Here is a 24,052-nt window from a genome sequence, read left to right as displayed (position 1 = left end):
CTATGTGGTCATCAATTTGGTGGTCCCCATTACTCGGAGCTTTACCGACTCCAGTTCAGAAGGTCAGGAATCTGGGTGTCATCTTTGATGAGAAATTGCATTTTGTTAATCATGCCAATCAAACAGCGTCCTCAGCATTTTACAAACTTAAACTTTTAAGAAAAATAATTCCATTTCTTCCAGAAAGTGCTGGGAAAACTGTGGTGAGTTCACTGGTACTGTCATCTCTTGATTACGGTTTATTTGCAAATGCTCAAGCTCGGGTGGTCGCCAAGCTACAACTGGTCCAGAATGCGGCAGCAAGATTGCTATCTGGGACCCCCAAATTCAAACCGATTAAGCAAGTAATCAGGAATTATCAATGGTTGACGGTCAAAAACCGGATTAGATTCAAAACTCTGTGTCTTACCTTTAAAGCCATCCATCAGCTAGGGCCGGAGTTTCTTAAACAGAAGCTCATTCTCTATCGCCCTACCCGACAATTAAGATCCATAAATTTACACCAACTAGTGGTGCCACAGACCAAGACGGTCACCTGGGGAGATAGATGTTTCACCAACACCGCAGCCAGACATTGGAACACTCTTCCATTGGTGATTAGATCTACTCCCACACTGTTTCAATTCAGGAAACTGTTGAAGACCTGGCTGTTTGACCAGTAGTCCTTCTCCTCACCTCATCATCTTATAAAACTTGATACTGTTCTCTTTGAGGCATTAGTTGAGTCATAGCGCCAAGACGCCTACGGGCATACGCTGTGCTTTGCAAATCTTAAATATAAATAAATAAATAAATGTAATCATGTATTCAAAGTTCATATTGACTGTTGAGTTCTCAGCCTGACTACAGGCCTCACTTGAAATGCGTTTACCCGTGCCAGTATATTCTTCCTTTCACTTCGCAGGTGCATTATCATGCTTCTTGTTAGTTAGAGAAAGGCATATTGTTTGAATTAGACTGTTGATAGTGAGGCCCAAAGGGAAGTACTTGCCAGTGAATGTGGAGAATTAATGGTTGGAAGAGGCCTTCATTGCATCACATACCAGGACTACGAGATGTTCAAGATTGCGGTTTAGTCCAAGTCTCAATCTGATGGGAACTTAAGGGAAGGTGTGAGTGCTCTTCTCATGTAACTATTTGGTTTGTTCCTGGTGGAGTGAGAGGAGATAATAAAGTTTATGAATCTCCTGTTATTTTCATTAGTGTTTCCCACAATTTGATACTCGGACTCTTTTTGGACTTGGAGAGGGACAGACCTCTCTGCTTACATTTTTCCTGCACGTGAGAAGCTTTAGGCTAAACACTTATTTCCTTTCCAAGACTTCTACAGAAGGCTATATTAAGTGGACACCTTCTAAGCTCCTCAATAGTAACCCTGGATAGATGGTCCTGTAGTCGATCTAGGTTCAGAACAGGGGAGGTAACTTTCCTTATGGAACACCTATTTACTTTAATTTGTTTCATTAGTGTTGTGGCTGGCAGTATTCTGTATCTCATCTTCTTACAACTCAATCTACTGAGACATCTCACCTTATCTGCTGTAATGTATCTCTTGAACTTACTTTTATTCTGCTTATATACTGGATTGAATAGTATCCTACAATAACATTTATGTATCCATATAAGGTGATTCCTGGTCCTCATTGTGGAGTCACATTGGCTTCACAAACCAGAAATGTATTGTCAATGCCTATTCCCTTAGAACTTCAAGTCGACCAGCAAAGGTCCATGCGACCAATGGGGAAATATCTTTAAAACCTTCACTGAGAGATTGCTTTGTAAGTACAAGCGCGCCATCAGAGGGTAGTTGTAAGTCCAGTACTTCTGCCCCCCTGCGCAGAATGACAGCCATTTAGCGAGTGGAGAAGGAGCTTTCTTCATTGGTAGGGCTGGGAGGAGAAATGAGGCCAGTATCTGAAGAAGTATCCTGGACACTGGCATCCTGTAGTTCCTAATGCCAATTTTCCTCATCACATTGGGAAACAAATCATCCCCTTCATCGACATTGTCTGAACCAGTTCTAAAAAGATTATGTGAAGTCTGAACCATACTGCGTGGTAAGGTCAGGGTACCAGAATCTGAAGGGTAGACGGCTGGCTGCGCTCCAGTGGGATCTGGGCGAGGGCTCAGTCGAGGTCAGCGTGGATTCTGCTCGGAGTAGGAGAGCACAAAGGGTTGTGAATCTTCCTCCTCCAACATCAGTACTGGCGTTATTGTGGAGGGAATTGGCATTGCGGGTGGTGCCAGACCCGAAGATGAAAAAAACAAACAAGCTTTCACAAAGCCATAGGCTGGTGGCCTACGCCAAACCCACTGACATTGCTAATGCTTTTCGTTTGATTAAAATCTGTATCAGCCTATCTGTGGGATCCTAATTAATAAAGAAAAAGCATACACATGAAACTGTCTCTCTGTCTTTAGGTCAGTTTTTATTTCAGAAGTGAGGAAGTCTATTCTGCTGAAAGTTGACTCTTTGCCTGCGGCTGCTTACACTTCTTTATTGCTGCTGGATAACTATGCTGAAGTCCTGCTTATGTCTGACTGCAAAAATCAAAAGCAGTGGTATAAAGCCAGATCCATGGCTGTGCTTTGAACGCTACAGTGAGACCGTCAGAGAGATCCAGGCATCACAACCACGATCCCGCAGCTGCTCAGATGTAAGTCTGTGCTACTGACTGGTAAACACTTATTTAAAACCCAATTACAAGTCTCTAAAGCGACGATCGATATTGCTCAAAACTCCTTTGTTATGCCCTGCACTGCCTATGCAGCACTGCAGAGCTCCTCACATTTCAGTAACTCTCCTATCAAAGAGCTTGTCCTACATCGTTTCATTAACTAACAATTCTCTCAGTGTTGCCCTGGCTCTGCTGCAATAAGGCTCTCCTTAGGACCCTTATTATTTATTTTATTTATTTACGAGTTTGTATAGCGCTGGAATCGACTCCAACTGGAGTATCTCTGTGCTTTTGGGCCGGTTTACATACACAGGGGAGTGAATAATGCTGAAGTTAGATCTCGATTTTAAACAACAGGGTTTTAAGGTGTTTTCTGAATTTAAGATGTTCAGTGCATAGTCTGAGAGTCAAAGGGAGTCTGTTCCACAATGTGGGTCCTACTACAGACAATGCTTTGCCTCCGTGCCTGGCTTTTTTGGCACGAGGTATTACCAGTAGGTGGCTTTTACTGGATCTAAGCGATCTGGAGGGGATGTAGGGAGTGAATTTCTGTTCCAGGTAGGTAGGGCCTTGTCCGTTTACGCTCTTGTGAATAATACAGCATATTTTGAATTTTGCCCTTTGTCGTATGGAAAGCCAATGTAATTTGGTTAAGAGTGGTTTGGATGCTGTTCTTGGAGGGGCATTAAGGACTAGGCGGGCCGCCGTGTTTTGGATTACCTGGAGTCTAGCCAATTCTCCCTCGTTAGCGGAGAGAAGCAAGCCGTTACAGTAGTCGATTCGATTCAAAATAAGGGCCTGCACTAGAGTTTTCCTGAAGGAGTCGGCAGCAAGGGAAAAATTTTGCGTAGCATGCTAATGATGTGAAAGCATGAGCCTGCAACGAAGTTACTATGTTGTTTGAGTGACAATTCCTGATCGAGGCGGATCCCTAGGTTTTTTACGACCTGTTTGGGTTCTGGGACCGTACCAAGATCAGATGGCCACCAATCCGGGGTCCATAGTAGTTTGGCCTCTCCGAATAGCATAACTTCAGTCTTGCTGACGTTGCACTGTAGATAATTGGTAGACATCCACTGTGCAACGGCCTTCATGCCTGCGGAGAAGGAGCTCTTTAGTTCAGCTGTGAGAGTTTTGAAAGGGAAGAGGAGCTGCGTGTCATCCGCATATGACACAGGGATGAAACCAAATTTGCGCATCACTCTTGCCAGGGGTGCCACGTAGATGTTAAAGAGTGTTGGGCTCAGACAGGAGCTCTGTGGCACCCCTTTCGAAATCTCTACCTCCGCTGATCGATATGCACCCATGGTGACAGTCTGGGTGCGATCGGATAGGAAACTCCTTAGCCAGGCAAGGGCTTTGTTCTTAACTCCTACGTTCGACAACCGGTCAATAAGGATGTTATGTGACACAGTGTCGAACGCTGCCGACAGATCAAGTAACACTAGGATCACAGAATAGCCTTTGTCCTGGAACATGTGCAGGTCATCAGTAACAGACAGGAGGGTGGACTCTGTTCTGTGTTTCGGCCTAAAACCAGATTGGGAATAGTCTAGGCCGCCAGCTGTTTCAATGTAGCTGGATAAGTGCCGATTTACGTACTTCTCTGTGAGTTTCCCCAAAAACAGTAGCAGGGAGATGGGCCTCAGGTTTGCTAGTTCGGTCCATGGTATAGCAGTATTTTTACTAATGGGCCTAACTAATGCCTGCTTCCATTGTCTGGGGACAGAGCCTGTACTGAGTGATAGATTAACAAGTTTTTCAAATGTAGGATATAAGGCTACCAGTAAAGTGGGCATAAGTCTGGCTGGAATGATATCGTCAGGGCAGCCACTTTTGATCTGTATGGTGAGTGCTGACAGCTCCTTTGAGGTGATAGGGGGAAAGACATCTAGAGTGTGAGAATTTTGTTTGTATTCTGTTTCGTGAAAGGCCAGACCCGCGTCACTGGTCATGGTATTATTAGAGTTGACTATTTTCTCGTAGATGGTATCTGTTTTGTTTGAGAAAAATTGGGATATTTCGTCGCAGAGTTTTTGTGATGAGATGTCAGTGCTTTCACATGCTGTCGGTTTGACAAAAGATTGTAGTACTTGGTATAGGACCCTGGGAGAGTTGTCTGCGGCCGTGATAAGGGATGCTATGTGGGTTTTCCGCGCAGTACGGATAGCTTTATGATAGATGGTTAGTGAGTCCCAATAGAGGCTTCTGTCAGTAGTTAGGTGGGAGATTCTCCATTTTTTCTCGAGCTTCCTAGCTGTTTGTTTTAGTGTCCCAAGGTCATCAGAAAACCATATTTCTTGTTTGTTAGCTGGCCGGGGTCTAAATTGTTTAAGGGGCGCTATATTGTCTATGGTAGTCTTAGATGCTCTTTCGAATTTCTCGAGGGCATTTTCGATATTTTCCGAAGTGGTAATGAAGGGTTCAGTGAATTTATCCCTTAGGTGGAAGTTATGAAAGATTACAACTGCTCGTCATATTCCCTTAAAAATTAGTTAAAATATTTCTCTTCAGTCAAGTGCTGTCCAAGAACAATTTAAAGCCGCTAAGGCATTGTGATTTTTACCCTAATCAAGCAGGATTCCTTCTGACTAAGTTAGGAAGCATTCCAACTCATAGTTCTTGTGTCCACCATACCATCTAAGATTAGACGCAGCTATATGCAAATGAATTTGGACCCTGTTCCAATAGGAACCGTCCCGCCTGAACTGGCAAGCCAGGTTATCTCCGAACCGGAACACAAGCAACCCAAGACTGGTTTCTCCCTTATTGGGGCTCTTCAGTCAGGTTTTCTTGGTTCCAGTGGCACAGGGAGCAAGGGACGCATGCTCGCAGTGCCACTGGAACCAAGCTATAACTGGCTGATGAACTCTTATCAGGACAAACCCAGTCTCAGGTTGCTTTTGCTCCGATTCAGTGAGGACCTGCCATGGCAGTTCAGCCTAGACTGTTCGCATGCGGAGCAGCGTCAAGGGTGATTTGCTTATGGCTGGACCCAAACTGAGGTGGCATGGTGGGCAAAAGAATGATAGGTGGGGTGCTACCCCGAGCAATTGCCATTGGTTAGATAAACTGCAAGCATTCCTCCCATCACCTTTTGACTATTTGATGTAGCTGGATTCTGTGGCATCCAACTCTGACAAGCACTCTATGCTGATGGGACACCATAGACTGACAAGCATGCCCCATGTCTGGCTCTGCTCTGGACTGGATCCATTCTCTTTTCCCGGTGAGCTTTCTTACACTTTTCTCTCCCATTTCTCATCCAATCCAGTGTTGGGTTCTGCATGCCTCCTCCATATGTATCATTAAACATTAACTGGGAATCCCTGGCCAGATTTGTCTGTTCCGTAACCTACACCTTCTACATTCATGTTGACGACACTCAGCTTATCATCTGAATTTATGGTGCAGTGTAACTGGAGAAGTCAGTCCAACAATTGACAATATTGGTATGGGAAAGAATGGGGATCTCCAGGTTAAGAACTTTGACAGGTTCAGTTGGTTCTAGTTGCCTTATTTGCTGTACAATGACTCTCTTTCAGCATTTAGTTCTTCTTGTAAGTCTGCCTATGTAGGATCTAACATTTTTGTTTCTGGTTTAAGTATTTAGTTACCTACATTCCTTTGTGGACAGTGTTTATCTTTTGTGGTCGGGGCAAGGGGATGGCGCAATACCTTGTCTAGTTATAGAAAGTACATTATGTATAGTATGTCCTTCACATTATGTCAGGCATAACTCTGTAGTGTCTCACGTCTGGTAGCTGATGCTAGTCTGTCCTTGGGCATTTCTCCTGATGATGTGCCTACATTAAACTACTTTGACAAGGCCTCCAGATCGGAGCACATTACTGTCAATGTGTCGTCTTTAGCTGGACACGCTATTCTGGATGCTGCTTACAGAGAAATGGCCAGTTCAACAGACAAGGCCCACAGAAAGAATCTCGATTGATGTCCGGATGAGACAAACCTGGAAGAGAGACAGAACTCACATATATGTCGAAATGGGAAGGGACAGGGAAAGCTTCTGAAACAGGAGACAAGACAAATCGCTAATATCACAGGGCTTCCACCTCCAAATTTATTGCCTGTATAGATTATAAAAAACATGATATGAATTGTTTGTATAAAATTACATACATCCAAGAATAGAAGCTGTGTTTCCCTTTCAGTCCCCCACCCCCGTCCCAGGCTCACCACTATTCATGTCCATTATGTACAGCAAAGTTTAGGACAGTGGAAGTGAGGGAGCTTCCGTTGTGGAAATAACATGAGTATCTTACAAAAGTACCTTGGTCCTGAAAAGAAGGTGGGAATGTTATTAACCTACCTTACCCCCTAACATATGAAACCGTCGGTGATGTCAAATCTAGAAGGGGTTAAAAATGGGGGAAATTAATGGAGATTTTAGCGGATAAAATGTTTGAGTTTGTACAGTAGATAAAAAACAGTCTCCATTGGAAATATTTTAAATAAAAAAGATAAAAATCGGGTCGAGCATCTTTAAAAAATCAGTGGTTTTCAACTTAAAAAAATAAAAGTAGAGGACAAATGGCGCCCATAGTACCAGTTGTCTAATCAAAATACATACATGTCCCCTCCCAACATAGAATCAGAGTACCTAACATCTGCTTTCTAACAGATATGCACATACGTACATGTACACTTTACTCATACAAACAGGCCCACTTATGGGTGTTTTTTTCAAGGGCTGGTTGAATGTAGATGCACTTGTTTAGATATGTTGTTGGAAGGAGCCACTGTTCCCCCTTTTCCCTAATGCACTTGTCTGAACGCCCTTGTCTCCCCACCTCTGGCGGTGGGATAACAGTGGCTCAACGCCTTTGTCTGAGAAAGCATATCAGAGTTCATGGATTTAGGGGGATTGGGTGGTGGCGGTGTTGCCCCTCCCTCCCCTATAAAAGTGTCATTACAGTTCTGGTGATTTCAGGCCATCCTCAATTGCATCACAGTCCTGTAGTGAGACGCAGGGTGGCCAGTGTGCCCCAAGTTCAGGGGCAACACACTTGCGTAAGGTCACAGCAACGTGGTCTCGTCACTGTGGTTAAGCGGCCCGACAGCGTCTGTCAGTGACGGAGTGCTGACGTCAAGACTGTGGTCACTCCGCCAGTTCGAAAGGCTTCTGGCGATTGAAGATGGCGTGCTCTGGGCCGAGGGGGGCCCATGGGGGAGAGGGCTGTCGGTGCCACGCGGAGGGGGCGTATGCCCGTTGAGGCTGTCGCCCATGCTGGAGCTGTCTAGCTTCCCGTCAAGCTCGTCCTGCAGGTAGCGCCGGATCTCTTGTTGTAGTTGGCTGGTTTCTGCTGCGTAGACCCTGTCAAGCTGCTCCCGTAGCTGCAGGGGGGTGTGAAGAAATTAAGAAATGGTTAGAATAAACACAGGTACAGCACAGCTTCTCAACCAAAAACGAGTCCTTTGTCTCATGTTCTGCTATTAGTTCTACAAGTCTCAGTGAGTGTACCCTGTTCTGCTGACAGGGTGCCAGTGGCTAACACTCCAAGGGCTAGATGTAAAACCGTTTTTAGCAGTCGCAAACAGGAAATCGACCCGTTTGTAACGGCTAAAAAGGGTTGTAGCATGTACCAGTCCTATATTTTTCTTTTTTATTTCAGAGAATGTAATAAAACATTTTCAAAAACAAATGAGAAAGGGAAGAAGAAACAGTAAAACAATACAAAAGATGCACATGAAGAGCCAAGGACTGGTACAGAGGAGCCGGGATGTTAGGCTGGTGCAGAATTATCAAAATCATATCAAAACCAAGGCAGGTCGCATCAAATTAGAACAGTATAAAATACAACACTCTCTAGATTTGCAGATAATGAAGTAGGGAGATAAAAGGGCAAAGAAAAACAAGACCAGTAAGTGGTTGAGTTAGGTAAGATATATAGAGAAGAGCAACTCAGAGTACAAAGTACCTATTTGCAGATATATTGCAGAATATATTTCATTGCAAGTCAGCTAGACAGAGCATTGAGCAGAGATCAGAGAGTTGGAGTTAGCCAGAATTGAGGAGCGCATAGCTTGCTTTTTCAGGGCAATTGCAGACAGTTAAGGTATAGAATGGACGACTCTCACATTAGGGATTCAAGGGGGTTTGGTGGCAGCAAAGTAATTGTCAAGGGATTTCCAGACAGAGGTTTTACGCACTATGCATGGGGGGGCTTCGGAGGGGTGCGCTGTCCACACCTATCAGGAAGGAGACCCAGTTTAACCAGAAGCCAAAAGAGGTGGCTGCTGTGTTTTTCCAGTTCGCGAGTACTGTGTTACAGGCAGCGGTTAGAAGGATATTGATCAGGAGGCTATAGCATGGGACTTGATTTTTGGGTCAAGGAATCCTTTGATTAGGGATAGGAAATTCTTTTCTAGCTGGACCCCACATAGGGTGTGTATGAAATTGAATAAAGAATGCTAAAATGGAGATACCGCACTGCAGCAAAAGAGAAGGTGGTGAAGGTCACCTGTCAGATTGTTACAATTCCAGCAAAATGGGTTATTCCTGAGGGAGATCATGTGGAGTAGGGCAGGAGTCCAGTAAGTCTGTGTAGTAGCCAACATTTTGTCTGGGAGAGGGAAGAGGACATTTTGTAAGAGACATCTAACTTCTATATTAGGTGCCAGGTTTCGGGAGTGACAGACTCAGAGGGTTTCCATTTTGCCCGAAGTCCAGAGGACAGGTTAGTTGATTTCGGTTCTAGGAGATGGTCACATTTGGAGGCTTGGTGACCAGACTTATTAAAAGTCAGGATGTATTTGGGACGAGAGGGCTCATTAGATGGGCGATTGAGTTTGGATAGACAGACTAAGTTTAAGGAAGTCATTTAGATCTAAGTCCAGTAAGTTGAAGTGAGTTCGTAAATCCCTAAAAAGGAGTGGGGAGTGTGGAGATCCAAGATCTTCCAAGAAATGAATGCCCTTAGAGGCCCAGTCTGGCCCAAGAGACTGATGCCCCTTGGATTCTAATTTTAGGATTATTCCATAGGGAGATTGTGTTAGATTTGGAGATCGGTATCTCAAGGAGTGTGCAAATTTTCAGAGGGCTCTTTTTTTGTGTTAAAAATAAGTTTTCCAGAGCAGGGGATTTGGAGTGATGGTTAGTAGGGAGATAGGGAGGAGCTTGCCTAGTAGTTCTCTTTCAATTAATAACCAAGTTGGGAATAATCCGGAAATTGGGAGAACCAGAGGGAACCCTGCCTTGCAAGGAAAGCAGTTGATTAGTCTTTGAAGTCCACCAGGTTAACAACCCCAAGATGAACAGGTAGGCTACAGAGATTCTAGGGCGTTTATTTTGTCAGACCTTATTTAGTAATCTATCAATCTTTTGGTGGAATTCATCCAATAAAGCTAATGGTACCATAGTCGCAAGGTAATGGATGATAGGGGTGATCATCATTTTGACGGTCTCTATACGATCCCATTATGTTAGTGCCTCGTTATGGTGTAGGGATATGTCAGAGTTGAACCCCAGACCCAAGTATTTAATATACCTTGGTTGTCAGGATAGACTTGTATTCTCGAAGAGGGTGCTGGAGCAGAGGCTATTCAGAGCAAGAATTTCAGATTTTTCTTTATTAAATTTATAATTTGAAACTCAGGCATACACTTCTATGGTCTGTAGTAAGGCGGGAATAGAATGTGAAGCCTTTTTGGTCATTATTAAAATATTGTCAGCGCAGGAGGCGAATTTCACTTTGGAGTTGTTAACCCTTTCGATGCTGATGACGAGCTCAGCTCGTCATGATGCACAGTTGAACTGTGCTGATGACGAGCTGAGCTCGTCATGAAACCAGCAAAATGGCAATTTCCAGCACAGGACGGGAAAACTGCCAGCAGCCAAGGTGTTAAAGGAAACACCATGAATGTGGAGGTTAGTTCTGATTTTGTGAAGTAAGGGTTCTAGTCTTAGGGATAAATACGGTTGCGGGAACAGAGGCAGCCCTGTCTCGTACCTCTTTCTAGATTGAACACCGAAGAGAGTAGGCCCCTAGATCTCACTTTAGCCAACAGGCCGCTATAGAGAGCCATGACCATTTTAGTGAGAGATTTCCCTAAGTTAAATTTCAATAAGGAGGAATGTCCAGGAGACCCTATCTAAGGCTTATTCAGTATCGAGAGTAAACGCTATTGTTTCGGTAGGAGACTTCTTGGCCCTTTCAACGATGTGACATAGGAGTCGGGTATTGTAATTTGATAACCTATTCTTTATTAAGCCAAACTGAGAGTGATAAATCAGTCAAGGGAGGAGAGGTTTGAGTCTTTTACAAAGGATCCTAGAGTAGATCTTTGCATGCAGGTTAATTAGGGAAATTAGTCTATAATTATTTACCTGCGTCAGGTCTTTACCGTCTTTTGGGATTACAACTATAGTGGCTTCAATAGTAGTGCAAGAGATGGCTCCACAGTCAGCAATTTGTTGGTAGAGGGCCAAAAGAGTTGGTTTGAGTGGATGAGCGAGTGTTTTGGAAAAAGAAGCTGAGTCAGGGGCTGTATATGGTTTTTAAAGAGCGTATTGCAGAGTCAAGCTCTTTAATCGAGATTGCTGTGCTAAGAACCAGCTTCTCTTGATCAGAGATGTTCAGAAGGGGAATGTCTCTAAGGTAGGCTGCACAGGATGATGGAGAGATATCAGAATCATTTATATAAGGATTGGTAAAAATGTTTGAGAATTTCTAATATTTTTGGGGTCTAGTGTGGGTGTCATTTGATTTGTCTTTGAGGAAATTAATTAATTTGTGGTTCTGTTTGTGTTTTAAGTAGGAGGCTAGGATTTTTCCAGCTTTATTCGCCTCACAGAGATTTAGGCTATTATAGTTGCTGACCCATACTCCCACTCTCTAACTCAGGATTCGGTTGTATTCATATTTTTTGTTGGTGAGGGTGGAGAGGGTTTGGGAGTTCATATGGGAAATGTAGGCAGTCCTCAGTGATTTAATGTCTTTTTCTAAGTCCATCAGGTCTTTATTATGATCCTTATTAATTTTGGATTGAATGTTTATGGGGGCACCTCTAACAGTGGCCTTCAGTACGTCCCAATGAGTGGAAGAGGCGGTCTCGGCAATTGGATTGTCTTCCAAATAGTTTAGTATGGGTTTTTCATTAACCTCCCTGGAGGCAGTGTCCTTGATTAATTTGTCATTGAATCTCTAAATCTTACCCGAGGTATTCACATTCATGCAGATGAGGGAGAGGGTTATAGCAGAGTGGTCGGAGATTAGCATCATCAGTATGTCTGTCTGATCGATTAGGTGGATATGGGGTTTGGAGATCAATAAATAGTCTTTTCTGGAGTAAGATTAGTGGGGAATGGAAAAAAAGGTGTAGTCTCTAGTGTTCAGGTGTTGAAGTCTCCAAGAGTCAAGAAGACGGAAACTAGCCCATAGTTTGTGTAATGACCTGTGAGACCTAGAAGGTTGAAGGGGGGACTTGGACTGCCTGTCAACGGTTACATCTAAGGGAATATTGAAGTCACCGCCCAAGATAATGATGTCATCGCTTGGTATTTGGCTCAGGGGAAGGGACAAGGAGTCCCATAAATCCGGATTGTCAGAATTCTTACCACATACATTGAGAACGTGAAAATGGCAGGATTTGTTGGCGAGTTTTAACAGAACCCATCTTCAGTTGTCATCCGTCATGTGTGACACAGTGTCCAGGCCTGAATTATTCTTAGAGATCAAGGTGGCAATCCCATCCTTCCTACTTTCCATTGAAGAGCAGAGGATGTCTGCAATCCAACTCTTCCCAAAACCTGCAAGACCCCCATGGGTAGATTTGTTTCTTGTAATAGGATTACATCAGGTTTCAATTTAAATAGGTAGCTATCTTTTTTATTTGATTGAGGGATTAAGTCTTTTGACGTTTAAAGGCACACATTTTAAGTTACTATCCAGCGGGGAATTACTCATGACAAGGAGGTGCGACTATGACTATTTAGAAGAGGGAAATAGTCTGCTGAATGAGCTGGCAGCGAGATGAGGAGAAATGACCAAGTATGGGCCCACCCCGAAATTGTGTAGTCCGCAGGTGTAATCTGTGAAATTAATGCATAGAAGATAATGCTTATTAAAGCACCATCTATGGATATTTAGGATTAACACACTGTGAAATGAAAGCAGGTCTCTGAGCTAAAGCTATTGGTTGGGAAGAGTGTCTGGAAGAGGAGCTGCAAGAAAAGGCAAGTACAAAGAGTTACAAGCATCGTAGCAAATGGTTAAGCGTGGTCTAGAAATATACCTACAGGTAAGAATACAAAATAAATGAATAGGGGGAGTAAATAGCCCATATTCCCACACACCCTCAGCCCCCTACCATCACCACCCAACCCACCCACTATAAAAAACTGCAAGTGAGGAGACAACAGCTGGTGAGACCCGCCTTCCCTAGCTCACGACAAACAGCAAACGGTATGTAAAACTTGGGATCTTGCGAACAGTAAAAAAAGAACAAACATACATGTGTGGTAGTATAAGCAACATGTACTAAGCACGGATGGACCAAATTAAAGAGGGGAGTTACTCATTAGCATGCCTCTATGGATGAAGAGCATTGTGAAAGATGGAACCAATTAGGGGATCAGTAGAAACCTGAAAGCACTCTAATGGCCCCTCGATAAGTTATATTAAGTCCATATTACGGAGGGGGATTAGTAAAGTGGCTGAAAGCCCAGTGGTTGGGTTGTTATTGCGCTTGTGGCCATACATAGGAACCGGAGGAGAGTGGCAAGAGGGGCCAGAGGCCACCACAAGTGGAGAAGCCAAGGGTGAGACCAAGTGCTCTATGTGCGGCGTATGCAATAGGGCATGCAGCACTGTAGAACAATTTTAGGACACTAAGGCTAATAGACACTCTGTAAACCAATGCCCTCTCTGTAAACAAGTGCATGACACTCTGTAAACAAAAAAGAGTAATGCATAGGAGGCGACCTATTTTGCGAGTCAGTAACCTATTACCAACTCGCAAGACAGGGTTTGCGAGTTGCTATTAGGTAGGGGTGCACTAAGGGCGTCCCTTCCTATTAGGAGGTTGCAGGGGGTGTGAGATTGTTTTGCGACCGCAAATGCGGTTGCAAAACATTTGCATTTACCACCATTTTCAAACGGATGGTAAGCCAGTGGCACAGGAGAAGGGGCCTCCAGTGGACCCTTCCCCTTTGTGATTGGCAGCTAAAATGTTTAGGAGCAGGCAGAGGTCCCACAAACTACTGCCTGCTCTGAAACGTTTCATTTTTATTTTTTAAATGCATTCCGTTTTTTCTTTAGGGAAAAGGTATGCTTTGAAAAAACTGCTGTATTTAAAAAGCAAATACAGACATGGTGGTCTGTTGTCCCCAGCAGAACACCATCCCTGTGTTATTGCCCATTCCCAATGGGTCGCAAATTGCAATCTGCCTCAACGTATTTTGATGAGGTAGGTCATTTGCGACCCTATTGGGAATCGCAAAATGAGTCTGAAACACATTAGTACATTTCCCTTTGCAACTCGCAAAAGGGAGTGGTAGTACATCTGGCCCTAAAACTAGACACTGTAGCACCGCACGCAACCTGCTTCTGTAGAGTGCACATACTATATTTATGGTTCCCTCAAGTTTATGCTGCCTTTTAAAGTGACATCGCTTCAGTGTTTAATACACTGACAGTGCACTAGTGAGTATTCTAAACACAGACTCTACGAGAGGATACTAATTATGGTGTAATGAGAGTGCGTCGGAAGCTGACCGGATTGTCTCACTCTGAGACGTCTTCACTGTGCAAATAATGATTCATTTCTAGGGACACTACTCCAGTGATTGAAACAGTGTGTACTGAGAGAACACAAGTGCACGATATACTGTGTGACAATGAGAACACACCAGGAATATATACACTGATGATGAAAGTGTTTCTCTAACGAACTATACACAGTCTTCTGACAGCACCCAGCTCCGTTATTAAGGGCGAGCACTTCTAATCCCACCCTGAGGGCGGTGACCAGTCACTCTCCAGGTGTAGCACCAACATTTTAGTAATGGTGAGCACGGGAGAGAAGCACAGATGTAGGGCGCTGGTGCTGGAACCAGCATGCTCACAGCTCCCCTCTGCAAAGCTTTATACCAAACATTCTCCAGATAATTGTGAGATTTCCTCTGCCTCACATTTAAACATACCCTATTTTTCATGCCCATTAACTGCACCCCATTTTCCTCCTCACTAAATTAAGTATTTTCATGAACCACAATAATGGTTAGACACTGCATTGTCTTCTTCCTCACAACTTCACTCAACATCCCTTCACTTTTTGTGGGTCTGAACATAAGGGGCATCTTTTTCTCATTGCTTCTGGCAACATGATCCATAGCCTATGCGCAACTTTCACCATTTCACTGCCTTCCGTCTATTACTTTCTTGGGCTACTACCTTGACTTCACTTGTCCTAGGAAGACCCCATAATACTTTAGTATCTTTACCCTCTTAATCCATCCTGGGATTTCCCTGGAGTTAGGCTTCTATCCAACCTAGAAACTCAATAGATGGCTCACCCATGACGCGCCAATCTATATTTTCTCTCCCTGGTCTTCTTCAACGTCCACTGCTGCTTTCAATACCTTTAATAAGCATTTATGAGTCCGACCCCACTGGTCTGGTTCAAATCCATTTCTGCTAAATACTCTTAAAGTAAACTGCACACTACTGCCTTCATCGGCACAGTAGATCGCCATCACCCTTGAACCCCCACTTCCATGAAATCTTACACTATTTCCCATTTCCATGAACTCTCCATGATGCAGATCTCTGGCCAGGACAACATACCTGTGCCTCCCATCCACAGTACTGATGAGATTTGTCCAAAGCTACTGTCTCCCAAGGCACGCCTGGCAGCTCCATGCAAACCAACGGTGTTGTAACACCTAATAATCTCATCTGACCAGCGCTACTTGAAACATTCCTCATCAACCTACCCAACTTTGATTCGCGGCCACCAAAATTACTTTTTCAACCTGTATTTAGACATACTCTTTCTCAACACCCTAATGCACCATCCACACTAGCCTCTCACTTTATTGGACTCACCTGATCCCCTCTGCACAACTGACATTTCTGGGCATCGTTAATTCTTCTTTTACAGGTCAAAACATTCCACTTGTGGCACCTACTTCTTTCTTTCTTTTTCTTCTTCTAGAACTTCCTTATTCTTTCCATGAAACATTCAACTAACATTACTTTCACCACACCCTGCTCAGAATCATGCACACTACAACACACATTCTCGTTGACAGCTTAAGAGTGTTTGATGGAGGGTTGACCACATGACCTTCAACATTTGTCTGCCCTTCACTTACCCTTAATTCTTCCTCCTTGATCCGCAATTCAATTTCCTTTTGGCTGTTGATGAGTTTATCCCGGCGCAACTGCTGAGCCTCATCCAACTGTCAATAAAAAAAATCCAATGAGAATGCGCATATGCCATTTAACGATCAGAAGCAACACACACACATGCTCTTTTGAAGAATGACGACGTACATTTTTGACAACCCACTCACTGTCATTTTTCTTCTCAGGAGCAAGGAGTGCTGTCCTGTCCACTGACTGTTTTGGCAGTTTTTTTGCAAACTTCTTTAAACTAGAAAATCTGTAAGAGCCAAGCTGTTTCAATATACTAGTTCGCATCTACCCTTTGTGCATAGGGCACCCTCTGTTACTTATGAGCTTGTTGTGTTTCGATTTAGATGTCCCTAAATAGGTTTTCCTGAATCATGTCCTTATATAGGCACAATTCGCATTGCCCTTATTTAGGCGTAGAATCCCAGTCCTTATTTAGGCATTAGCCATGCTATCCAAATACAGGCATGGTCACCTACATCCGTCCTCCCAACGTAACAACGATTTCTTAGAAACCAGACCCGTAAGCCATTGGGACTTTCCCTAGCCTGGGATTATTGATTTCTCCAAGAACTCATCTATTATGCATGAAATACTATTCCTTAGGGGTTCATTCATGACGTCTTCCTCTGCCCAACTTTATGTCAATGCTAACATTCCTAAGCACCTTTTAGGTATAAATATACGTTCCCTTACCATGGCAAACCACGGCTTGGCTACACAGCTCGATACGGCCCGCCAGGGCAAGTTAGGAAGGAATTCGAGTCCCCGCCTGATGCACTGACCAGATGCTGTCATCCCTGCTTGCAGAGAATCCAGCTTCCAGTGTTCTGACTCTCTTTGCGGGGTGAGTTTGAGACCCGGAAAGAGATTCTCACCTCGCTCATTCTAAGGTATAGAGCAGACTAGAACCTAGAGGGACTCTTGGCAACATAAAAACTATAGCTTACTATACTATAGAATAGAGCACCTACTTCTTACCTTGTACTACACTTAGGTTAGGTACACTGGGGTAGAACTATTTAGAAGCATCAGACGAGTATCCACTTTTTAGCCTGTGTTATTTATGTATATGTATATGAATATGTGTCATAGCTAAAAGACAATGCTATTGCAGTATTATTTCTTCTTACTGCTTACGCTGTACGTATATCTCGCATACTGTCTTGCGATTCTAACAGCACAAGACTGTTACTGTCTTGCGATTGTAATAGCACAAGACCGTTTCTTACACGAGAAACAAGACTGTTCAATAAATCCTTTTATTGAAACGCCTGTCTATCTCTTTCTGTGTAACTCTGAAGAAACTAAACATGCACGACTGACTGAGTGAAACTGTTATCTATTGTTTCTACGATTCTGAGACATGTTCTGATTCTAAGGGAAACAAAGTTGTCATGTTTATGCGGTTGCCTTCCCTTCTTGTTTTTCAAGGAGTTTCTAGTGACCTCTGAGTTAGCTGGCACACAAAGTAATTAAGTTTAATGTACTCGATAGAGGCATACTGACCTCAGTCCTATGCCAAAACTCTAGTGTATATTATTCCAATGGCCAGAGCCTATAAGGGAAATAGGAACTACAACACAAGCTGAAACAGTACATGTATGATCCAGTCCATACAACATGCATTTCTTGGGTTGGAAGAACCTTACTGTGACTGTCACAGCCCTACATTAACTAAAGCAGCCACATCACTAACCACATGCAGGCACGCTAGATATAAGGAAGTCAAGCTAACAGTTGTTGTCCACTGCCTTACCCCCTCCCCAATTAAAAGATAATTATGTAACACTTTTACATTGTGGGAGGGTGCTTTAATTGATTGTAAAATTAAAAGACAATTGCAAAATGGCTGCCTCAAAGAGAAAAGTGTATATATTGTAATCCATATTTGTAAAGCTCGAACATATCACCACTTAGGGTTTCAAGGCAGTGGGGGCCATCGGGGAGATTAAGTGAGCTACTGTCCAGAGTCACAAGATGCTGAGCTGATCTGCTGCCGGTGCCGGGGATCGAGCCATAAGCCCTGCACCCTTTAGTCACCCCCTCTGGCTGCTGTGCCACAACTCTCTCCTTCTAGTTCTCATCCAGCTGCTTTTGTTTGCAGAAGCATTACTTTCCAAAATTATTACGATTTAATCTTCAAACCTGGGCGACTGTTACTATTATGTTACTACCTTTCATGATATCGGAGTCGATTCATGCTGCTGGAAATTAGTTTGAAGGCTGTAAGCGAATGACATCAAGAAGAAAGGTTGATGGAATGGGGCGACCACTCGGTCCCCCCGAACGTATGGTTGGGTGCCCCGATCCCCCCGGGAAACCATTTTGGGCGGGGGCGTGGCTCGGCTGGTATGCCCGAAGTGGCGTAGCCGGGGCGCGCCTTTTCCCGCCCAAGAGGGGTTGTCCTAGACACCTACACCGAAGACCACGCCCAGGAGGCGGACCGGAGGAGGGTACACGCCCTCCCGCAGAAGAATAAATAGAGCGGAAATCCGAAGTAGCGTCCTCTTGTTCCTGTTCTCTGAAGGCTGCACCCACTCGTTGCTCGTGAGCCCTCGACGGAACAAGCAGCAATTTTGACCCACCCACCAGCCCCTTATGGCAATGTTTGTTTTAAATAAAGTTTTGCTGAGATAGGCCTTTTTTCCTTTGTAGAAAAGTAAAGGAATGTTTAGGATAAGGATGTGACTTCTGCCTGTAGGATAATGTTTTTCTTGGTAGGAGTGAGCATGCGATGACACATCGAGGCGATGTCAGAATTTTTTCCTTCCTTAGTAGGTAAACAACTGTCGTATTTATTCTGGTCGGGCAGTAAGATCATGATCGGTGAGCGGTAATTTCAAGGTCCCTAGAGGGGGGCGCCACCCAGAATGGATGGGAGCGCCCGGGGGAAGGCGGCCATTGGCCCCTCCCACGGGGAGGCGGCACCCACTAAGGATGGGTCGCCTAGGGGGAGACGGCCATAGGCCCCTCCCAGGGGGGAGGCGGCTAGATGCCCCTCCTACTAATTTCCCGGGGGCCGGATATCCGCGACGGCGGATAGAGAGTGTGGGGATGGGGGGAGACCACGCTGTCCTTCCTACAGATACCTCACACGTGAACTCGGACGACCTTTAAGATGGCGTCGAGTGGAAAGGGGGCCCCCACCACGACAAGGGAAGTTACAGTTGGCAACGAGGGTAGAGTCCTCTGCGCATGCGCCACTCACACCGTGAGGGCGAGAGTTTTTGGTAGTAGGGCTCTGACACCGGTTAAGACCTTGCCGTTGGCCCTTAATGTACAATTTTAATTTAGAATGGATGCATTTGCAGGATGTTAGACTCGGCTAGGAAACCTTTGTATTAGAGATCTGTTAAGGTTAGCCAAAGATCATGTCTTCATCGAAATGTAATAAATGTAAAATTGTACATAATTATGAAACTTTTATTTAATGTTTTAAATTTTGTTTCATATTTTAATAAATACGGCCGGGAGGGTGACTCCCTCCCGCCTTCCAAAAGTTCAAACCTGTGTCCGACTTCTCCCATCCTTGGGGATTGTGTTGGGAGGGGGTGGCGGGCATCCCGGCCATATAGGAAAGCCAGAGATCAACTTGGTTCTTATCAGCTCCACCACGCTTTGTATTTAACGGGTAAGGAGGTGTGGTGCAATGTATAGCGTTTGTGATTTAGCGTTCATTATTTACTGAGCCAGTGTCCATTCTACTGAAACTTGATGCATGGCCATTTCAACAAGGGTCTCAGAAGAACTCTTGATATTTCAGATAAGGCTCTAGGAAGGATTAATCCCACTTAATGTTGGTCTCAAACATTTTTGTTGTCTGACCTTGTATCAGCTTTTCATATACTCTATGTCTTTACCACCCTGCAAAGGGACTTAGCTCAGTACTGCCTGGGCCTTGTATGTTTGAAGGCCAATTCAACATACGAAATACAACAGAGTAATAACCACACCTTTTTTTTCAAGGACATAGAGCCAGTTCTGTTTTTAGTGTGTGCTGTATAGCTAGTGATCATGGGGAACGGCGTTTACAATGCTGTTAAAACAACGCGATGCTATTACAACTTGGTTGTTACAAGGAACCACGTTGTTACTACTCAATACCTTTACATCGCAAGTCATTACAATGACTTGCGGTAGGGACCGCTAAGGTATTGGATATGAAATCTAACACCTTCCCTGCTGTCGCGCAAACTGGAGTAGGAACAGTAATAAATACTATTCCTAAGTCCAGCGCCCCTCCTACAGCAAGTTGATGTAATGACTTGCGCTGTAAAGGTATTGCATACTAACAACGTGGTCGTAACGACCCAGTTGGAAAAGTATGCGATGTAATAGCATGCGTTGTAACATGCTATATTTATTATCATTACTACTTTTGTCATCCATTCCTGCACAGTGGTGGAATCTCTCTACTGGCTCTTCACAATCAATCATTAAATCACCAAAACAGTTCAACTAAATTGTAGTCGGTTTTCCTTGCTTCCAAACAGTAGACTGTCAACTCTGAATGTACTTGTCCTGGGGTCTCAATTTGTCCTAATAAAGAACTTGTGCTTTGGGCTTCCAGGATTAGGTGGCATCACCCTGTGCTATGTCGGCCAATAAGGAACCAGTCTGCTGCTCACCCGCCGGATGGATGTCACCGACTCCGTAATGTGCCGCCGATTGATTTCAGAAAGTTCCCTGGGAAGAAAAAAAAAAGCAGATGCATGGAGAGACTCAAAAATTATGCGAAGCCACAGAGATTATGCAGAAAAGTTGTCAAGAAATTACTCTTACGCTTCCTTCTTCTGCTTATCTCGGGATTTAGCCTCAGTGATGCTGTTGAGTCTCTTGCGGTCAAGGATCTTCTGAATCTCTTTTTTCTCTCTAAAACAGAAGAAGATAGAAAGAAAACAGTGCCTTTTTACTGTTGAACCTTTTATGGAAGAATCAACCATACCTGAAACACCTTGTACCTCCACACAAAGCCCTTGGTCTCCCCTGAAATACTGGTAGTAATTTAACCACAAAAGGCTACACCACTACATTAGCTGCAACATCAGAGGTGCAGTACTCTATAGTAGCAAACAATGTCACTTTGATGCAGAAAATACAACTATTGAGGCACAGCCAAACATCACTCCCATGATTTGACCCAAAAAGACACAATATGCTAAACAAGGTTAAAGTTACAGAAGCACAAATCTACTGGGAATGCATCCCAAATATGGGTGTTTTTCCACTAGACGTAACACAACAAGAGGTAGGACAAATTTACAACCCAGCGCAGGATCCCTTAGTAAGAAGAACCTGTGCAAGGAAAAAGGGAAAAGGAGGCAGAGTTGCTATCAATGAATGAAAGTACCAGAAACTGTAGGGCAAAAACAAGCAGATTCAGAGGGCCAAAAGCTAACAATAATTAGTTATCTACATGCCGTTTTGTAACTGTGATTAATGTGCATTCTTTGATTACTTCTGCCATCTATTGGTTTCTTTTGTGATAGTTTCCAAATGTAGTGCAAAAAAACTAAACTGAAAAGCGCATACAAATTTTTCCTGATTAGACCCTGTTAGACCCGGGATCCCTGGTTGGCTGAGGTAGGTGCCTTAGGCCAAATAGGGACCTACGGTTCCACGTCAGGGAAAGAAAGGTCACCTTCTGAGATAGCCCCGCTCACCCCCTTGGTAGCTTGGCACGAGCCACCAGGCTTATCTTCAAGGCAAATGTGTAAAGTATTTGCAATCACGCTCACACCAACCCAATGATAACACCACAAATGGACTCCACACAAGTTTTATAAAAACGAGTATAACCTTTATATAAAAAGATATATGATAAGACCACACAATATAAATCCAACATATGAATATGTGTACTACCTCTCCTGCCGGTTGTTAGGCCAGCCAGCCCCTGTAAGTTGAAAATGTAACCTATAGCCCATCCAACGGAGTCAGTGGCGTTCAAGCCACAACGAATTGTGAACTTGGCTGCATCAAAAACCATCCTGAATGGCCTGTGACAGAATAGGGTGAAGGTCTTCAGGAACACTGTGGAGGACTTGTGCCACCAAGTCTCATAGGGCATAAGTGTAGCAGCCTAGCAAGCAAGAAGCATTAATGGACAGTGGAGCCAAACTGGTGCAGAGAAGAGGGGTTTGCCAAATGTCTCCACTTGCTTAAAATCCCTTTAGGGGGACTGGTAGGAAAATTGTTGGGCTTGGTCTGGTTAGTGGAGGCCTGCACCACGAGGCTCTTAGGAGAAGGGTGTTGCGACAAGGAGGCTGGGTCGCCTAGAGGAGGGTGATATCATCTGGCAATTTGCTGGTTAACTGGGGACTACAACATGGCTTAGCCCAAACCCCTAGTAAGGAAAGGCTCAGAAGCAGTCTGGCCAGGCTGCAGGACTTCTGTCAGGAGGCTGGTTTTCATAATTAGGAGCTGAAGGTCTAGGACTTTGGCCATGCTCCGCAGAATCATAGCATCGAAACATATTCTTCCGTGGCTGTACCAGGCAGGGAGAAAAGGGCTGACTCTGGGGCGGGACAGCCCACTAGCCTCTTGCACGTCCTTATAACAATTGACATCAGCACAGAGCTGAGCAAACTCATCACCTTGGTTAGGATTGTTTTCAGAGTCTGTAGCAAAAAGAGAATGTAGCGATTGTTGCATGCCTGGTGGTAAGATGAGTGCAGAAATCGCGGTCGGATTTGGTTTAGACATGGGTCGAATTCGAACCAACGTCAAGTCATCATCAGACAGGGCAATCAGGGCCATCTCTTTAGGCAGCAAAGTGTAAATCAGCATCGACGTATCTGGGCTAGAATGGAGTATGGGTACAAGTGGCGGCAGCGGTATTGAAGCAGATGGTGGAAGAGGCTCAGAGGGTCCACCTGGGGCGGAGGGCAAACCTGCCGACGGTAATCCAGGTGGTAGGCCTCCTAGCTCTGTGGGGCACAAAGGCATACAAGAGGGAGTCAGTAGAGTTTTGAAGAGCTGGAGCATAGCTCAGTGAATCTCTTCGATTAGGCTCAGCATGGCTCAAGGCCTCAGAAACCAAGGTTGTGCAGCAACCAGCTTCAGAATTGTCTGACTTCGGTCCCATTCCTGCTTCCGTTGGCGCCACCCACGAGTATCATCGGTGAAGTGGTAATGGGATAAAAGAGCAGAACACAGCTACGGCTTCTTGTCTTTCTTGGGCTCCTCTGAGCATTATCAGCAGGAAAAAGTCCTGCCCACGAGGACGACTCTGTCGACTGTGAATGAGAGCGGGAAGAGCTTTTGACTTGAAGTGGGATTTGGAGCAGTCAAGATGCTGTATCTCCCTATGGAAGGGGACTTAGTGTTTCGCCGCACGTTCTCCGACGGCCTTCAGGTTTATCGACATGTAGGCTCTATAGGTCTTGGAGCTGTGGCTGGACCCCTTAAACCACAGGCAAATTTGGTAGGGATGTGCCAAAGACATCTGTCTGTGACAGTCCTTACGGGGCTTGAACCCTGTCATTTTAGGGGGTGACACCCATTGTTTAAAAGGTGAGAGAAAAATATCTGACAAAAAGCAGTTCCTGAGAGACGAGGGAAGCTCTGGATAGGCATCTAGTGCGAGGACAGATAGGAACCGATGTCAGCGTGCGGGGACGCCCCTTTTTTAGCATGTCACTTCCGGAGGGGAGTAGTGTCAGTGCATAACTTCCACCTTCCTGCGCACACAGGTACAATGAAAAATGTTATTGGATCCAGTCGGGTGCCTGGGGAATATTCAAAAGGTGAGTAATCTGTAGCTAATCGTCTCTGTCAAAATGAAAGTTTCTTCCACTGTTGTACGAGTTACTTACCTTCGGTAACAATGTATCTGGTAGAGACGATTGTAGCCTCAGATTCCTTAACGTAGAATTATACCCAGGCGTGAGACTGGATCCAGAAAACTTTTCTGCAACAGCACCCCTGCGCGCCGGGGGGACGGCACCACGTGTCTCCGCCCTGACGTCGTGTGCGTTCGTGACGTCAGCGAGG

At 44.5% G+C, this 24,052-nt stretch overlaps 1 protein-coding gene across 1 annotated transcript in view; it reads right to left on the bottom strand.

Annotated features, from left to right (window-relative positions):
* Positions 1-6,731: 6,731 nt before the first annotated feature.
* LOC147663541 (1-phosphatidylinositol 4,5-bisphosphate phosphodiesterase beta-3-like) overlaps positions 6,732-24,052 on the bottom strand; it is a 192,045-nt gene continuing 174,724 nt past the window's right edge. Inside the window, exons 19-22 of the mRNA XM_086950377.1 lie at positions 20,840-20,929; positions 20,686-20,743; positions 16,015-16,101; positions 6,732-8,033 (exon numbers count right to left, since the gene is read on the bottom strand). Coding sequence (XP_086806503.1) covers positions 7,716-8,033; positions 16,015-16,101; positions 20,686-20,743; positions 20,840-20,929 — 553 coding nt within the window. The 3' untranslated portion in view covers positions 6,732-7,715. The remainder of the gene's footprint in view (positions 8,034-16,014; positions 16,102-20,685; positions 20,744-20,839; positions 20,930-24,052) is intronic.

Source organism: Lissotriton vulgaris, unplaced genomic scaffold (genome assembly GCF_964263255.1).
Source record: "Lissotriton vulgaris unplaced genomic scaffold, aLisVul1.2 SCAFFOLD_958, whole genome shotgun sequence".
Taxonomy (NCBI): Eukaryota; Metazoa; Chordata; class Amphibia; order Caudata; family Salamandridae; genus Lissotriton; species Lissotriton vulgaris.
Note: the sequence above shows the minus strand (reverse complement) of the source record. Positions and strands in the feature narration are given on the sequence as shown.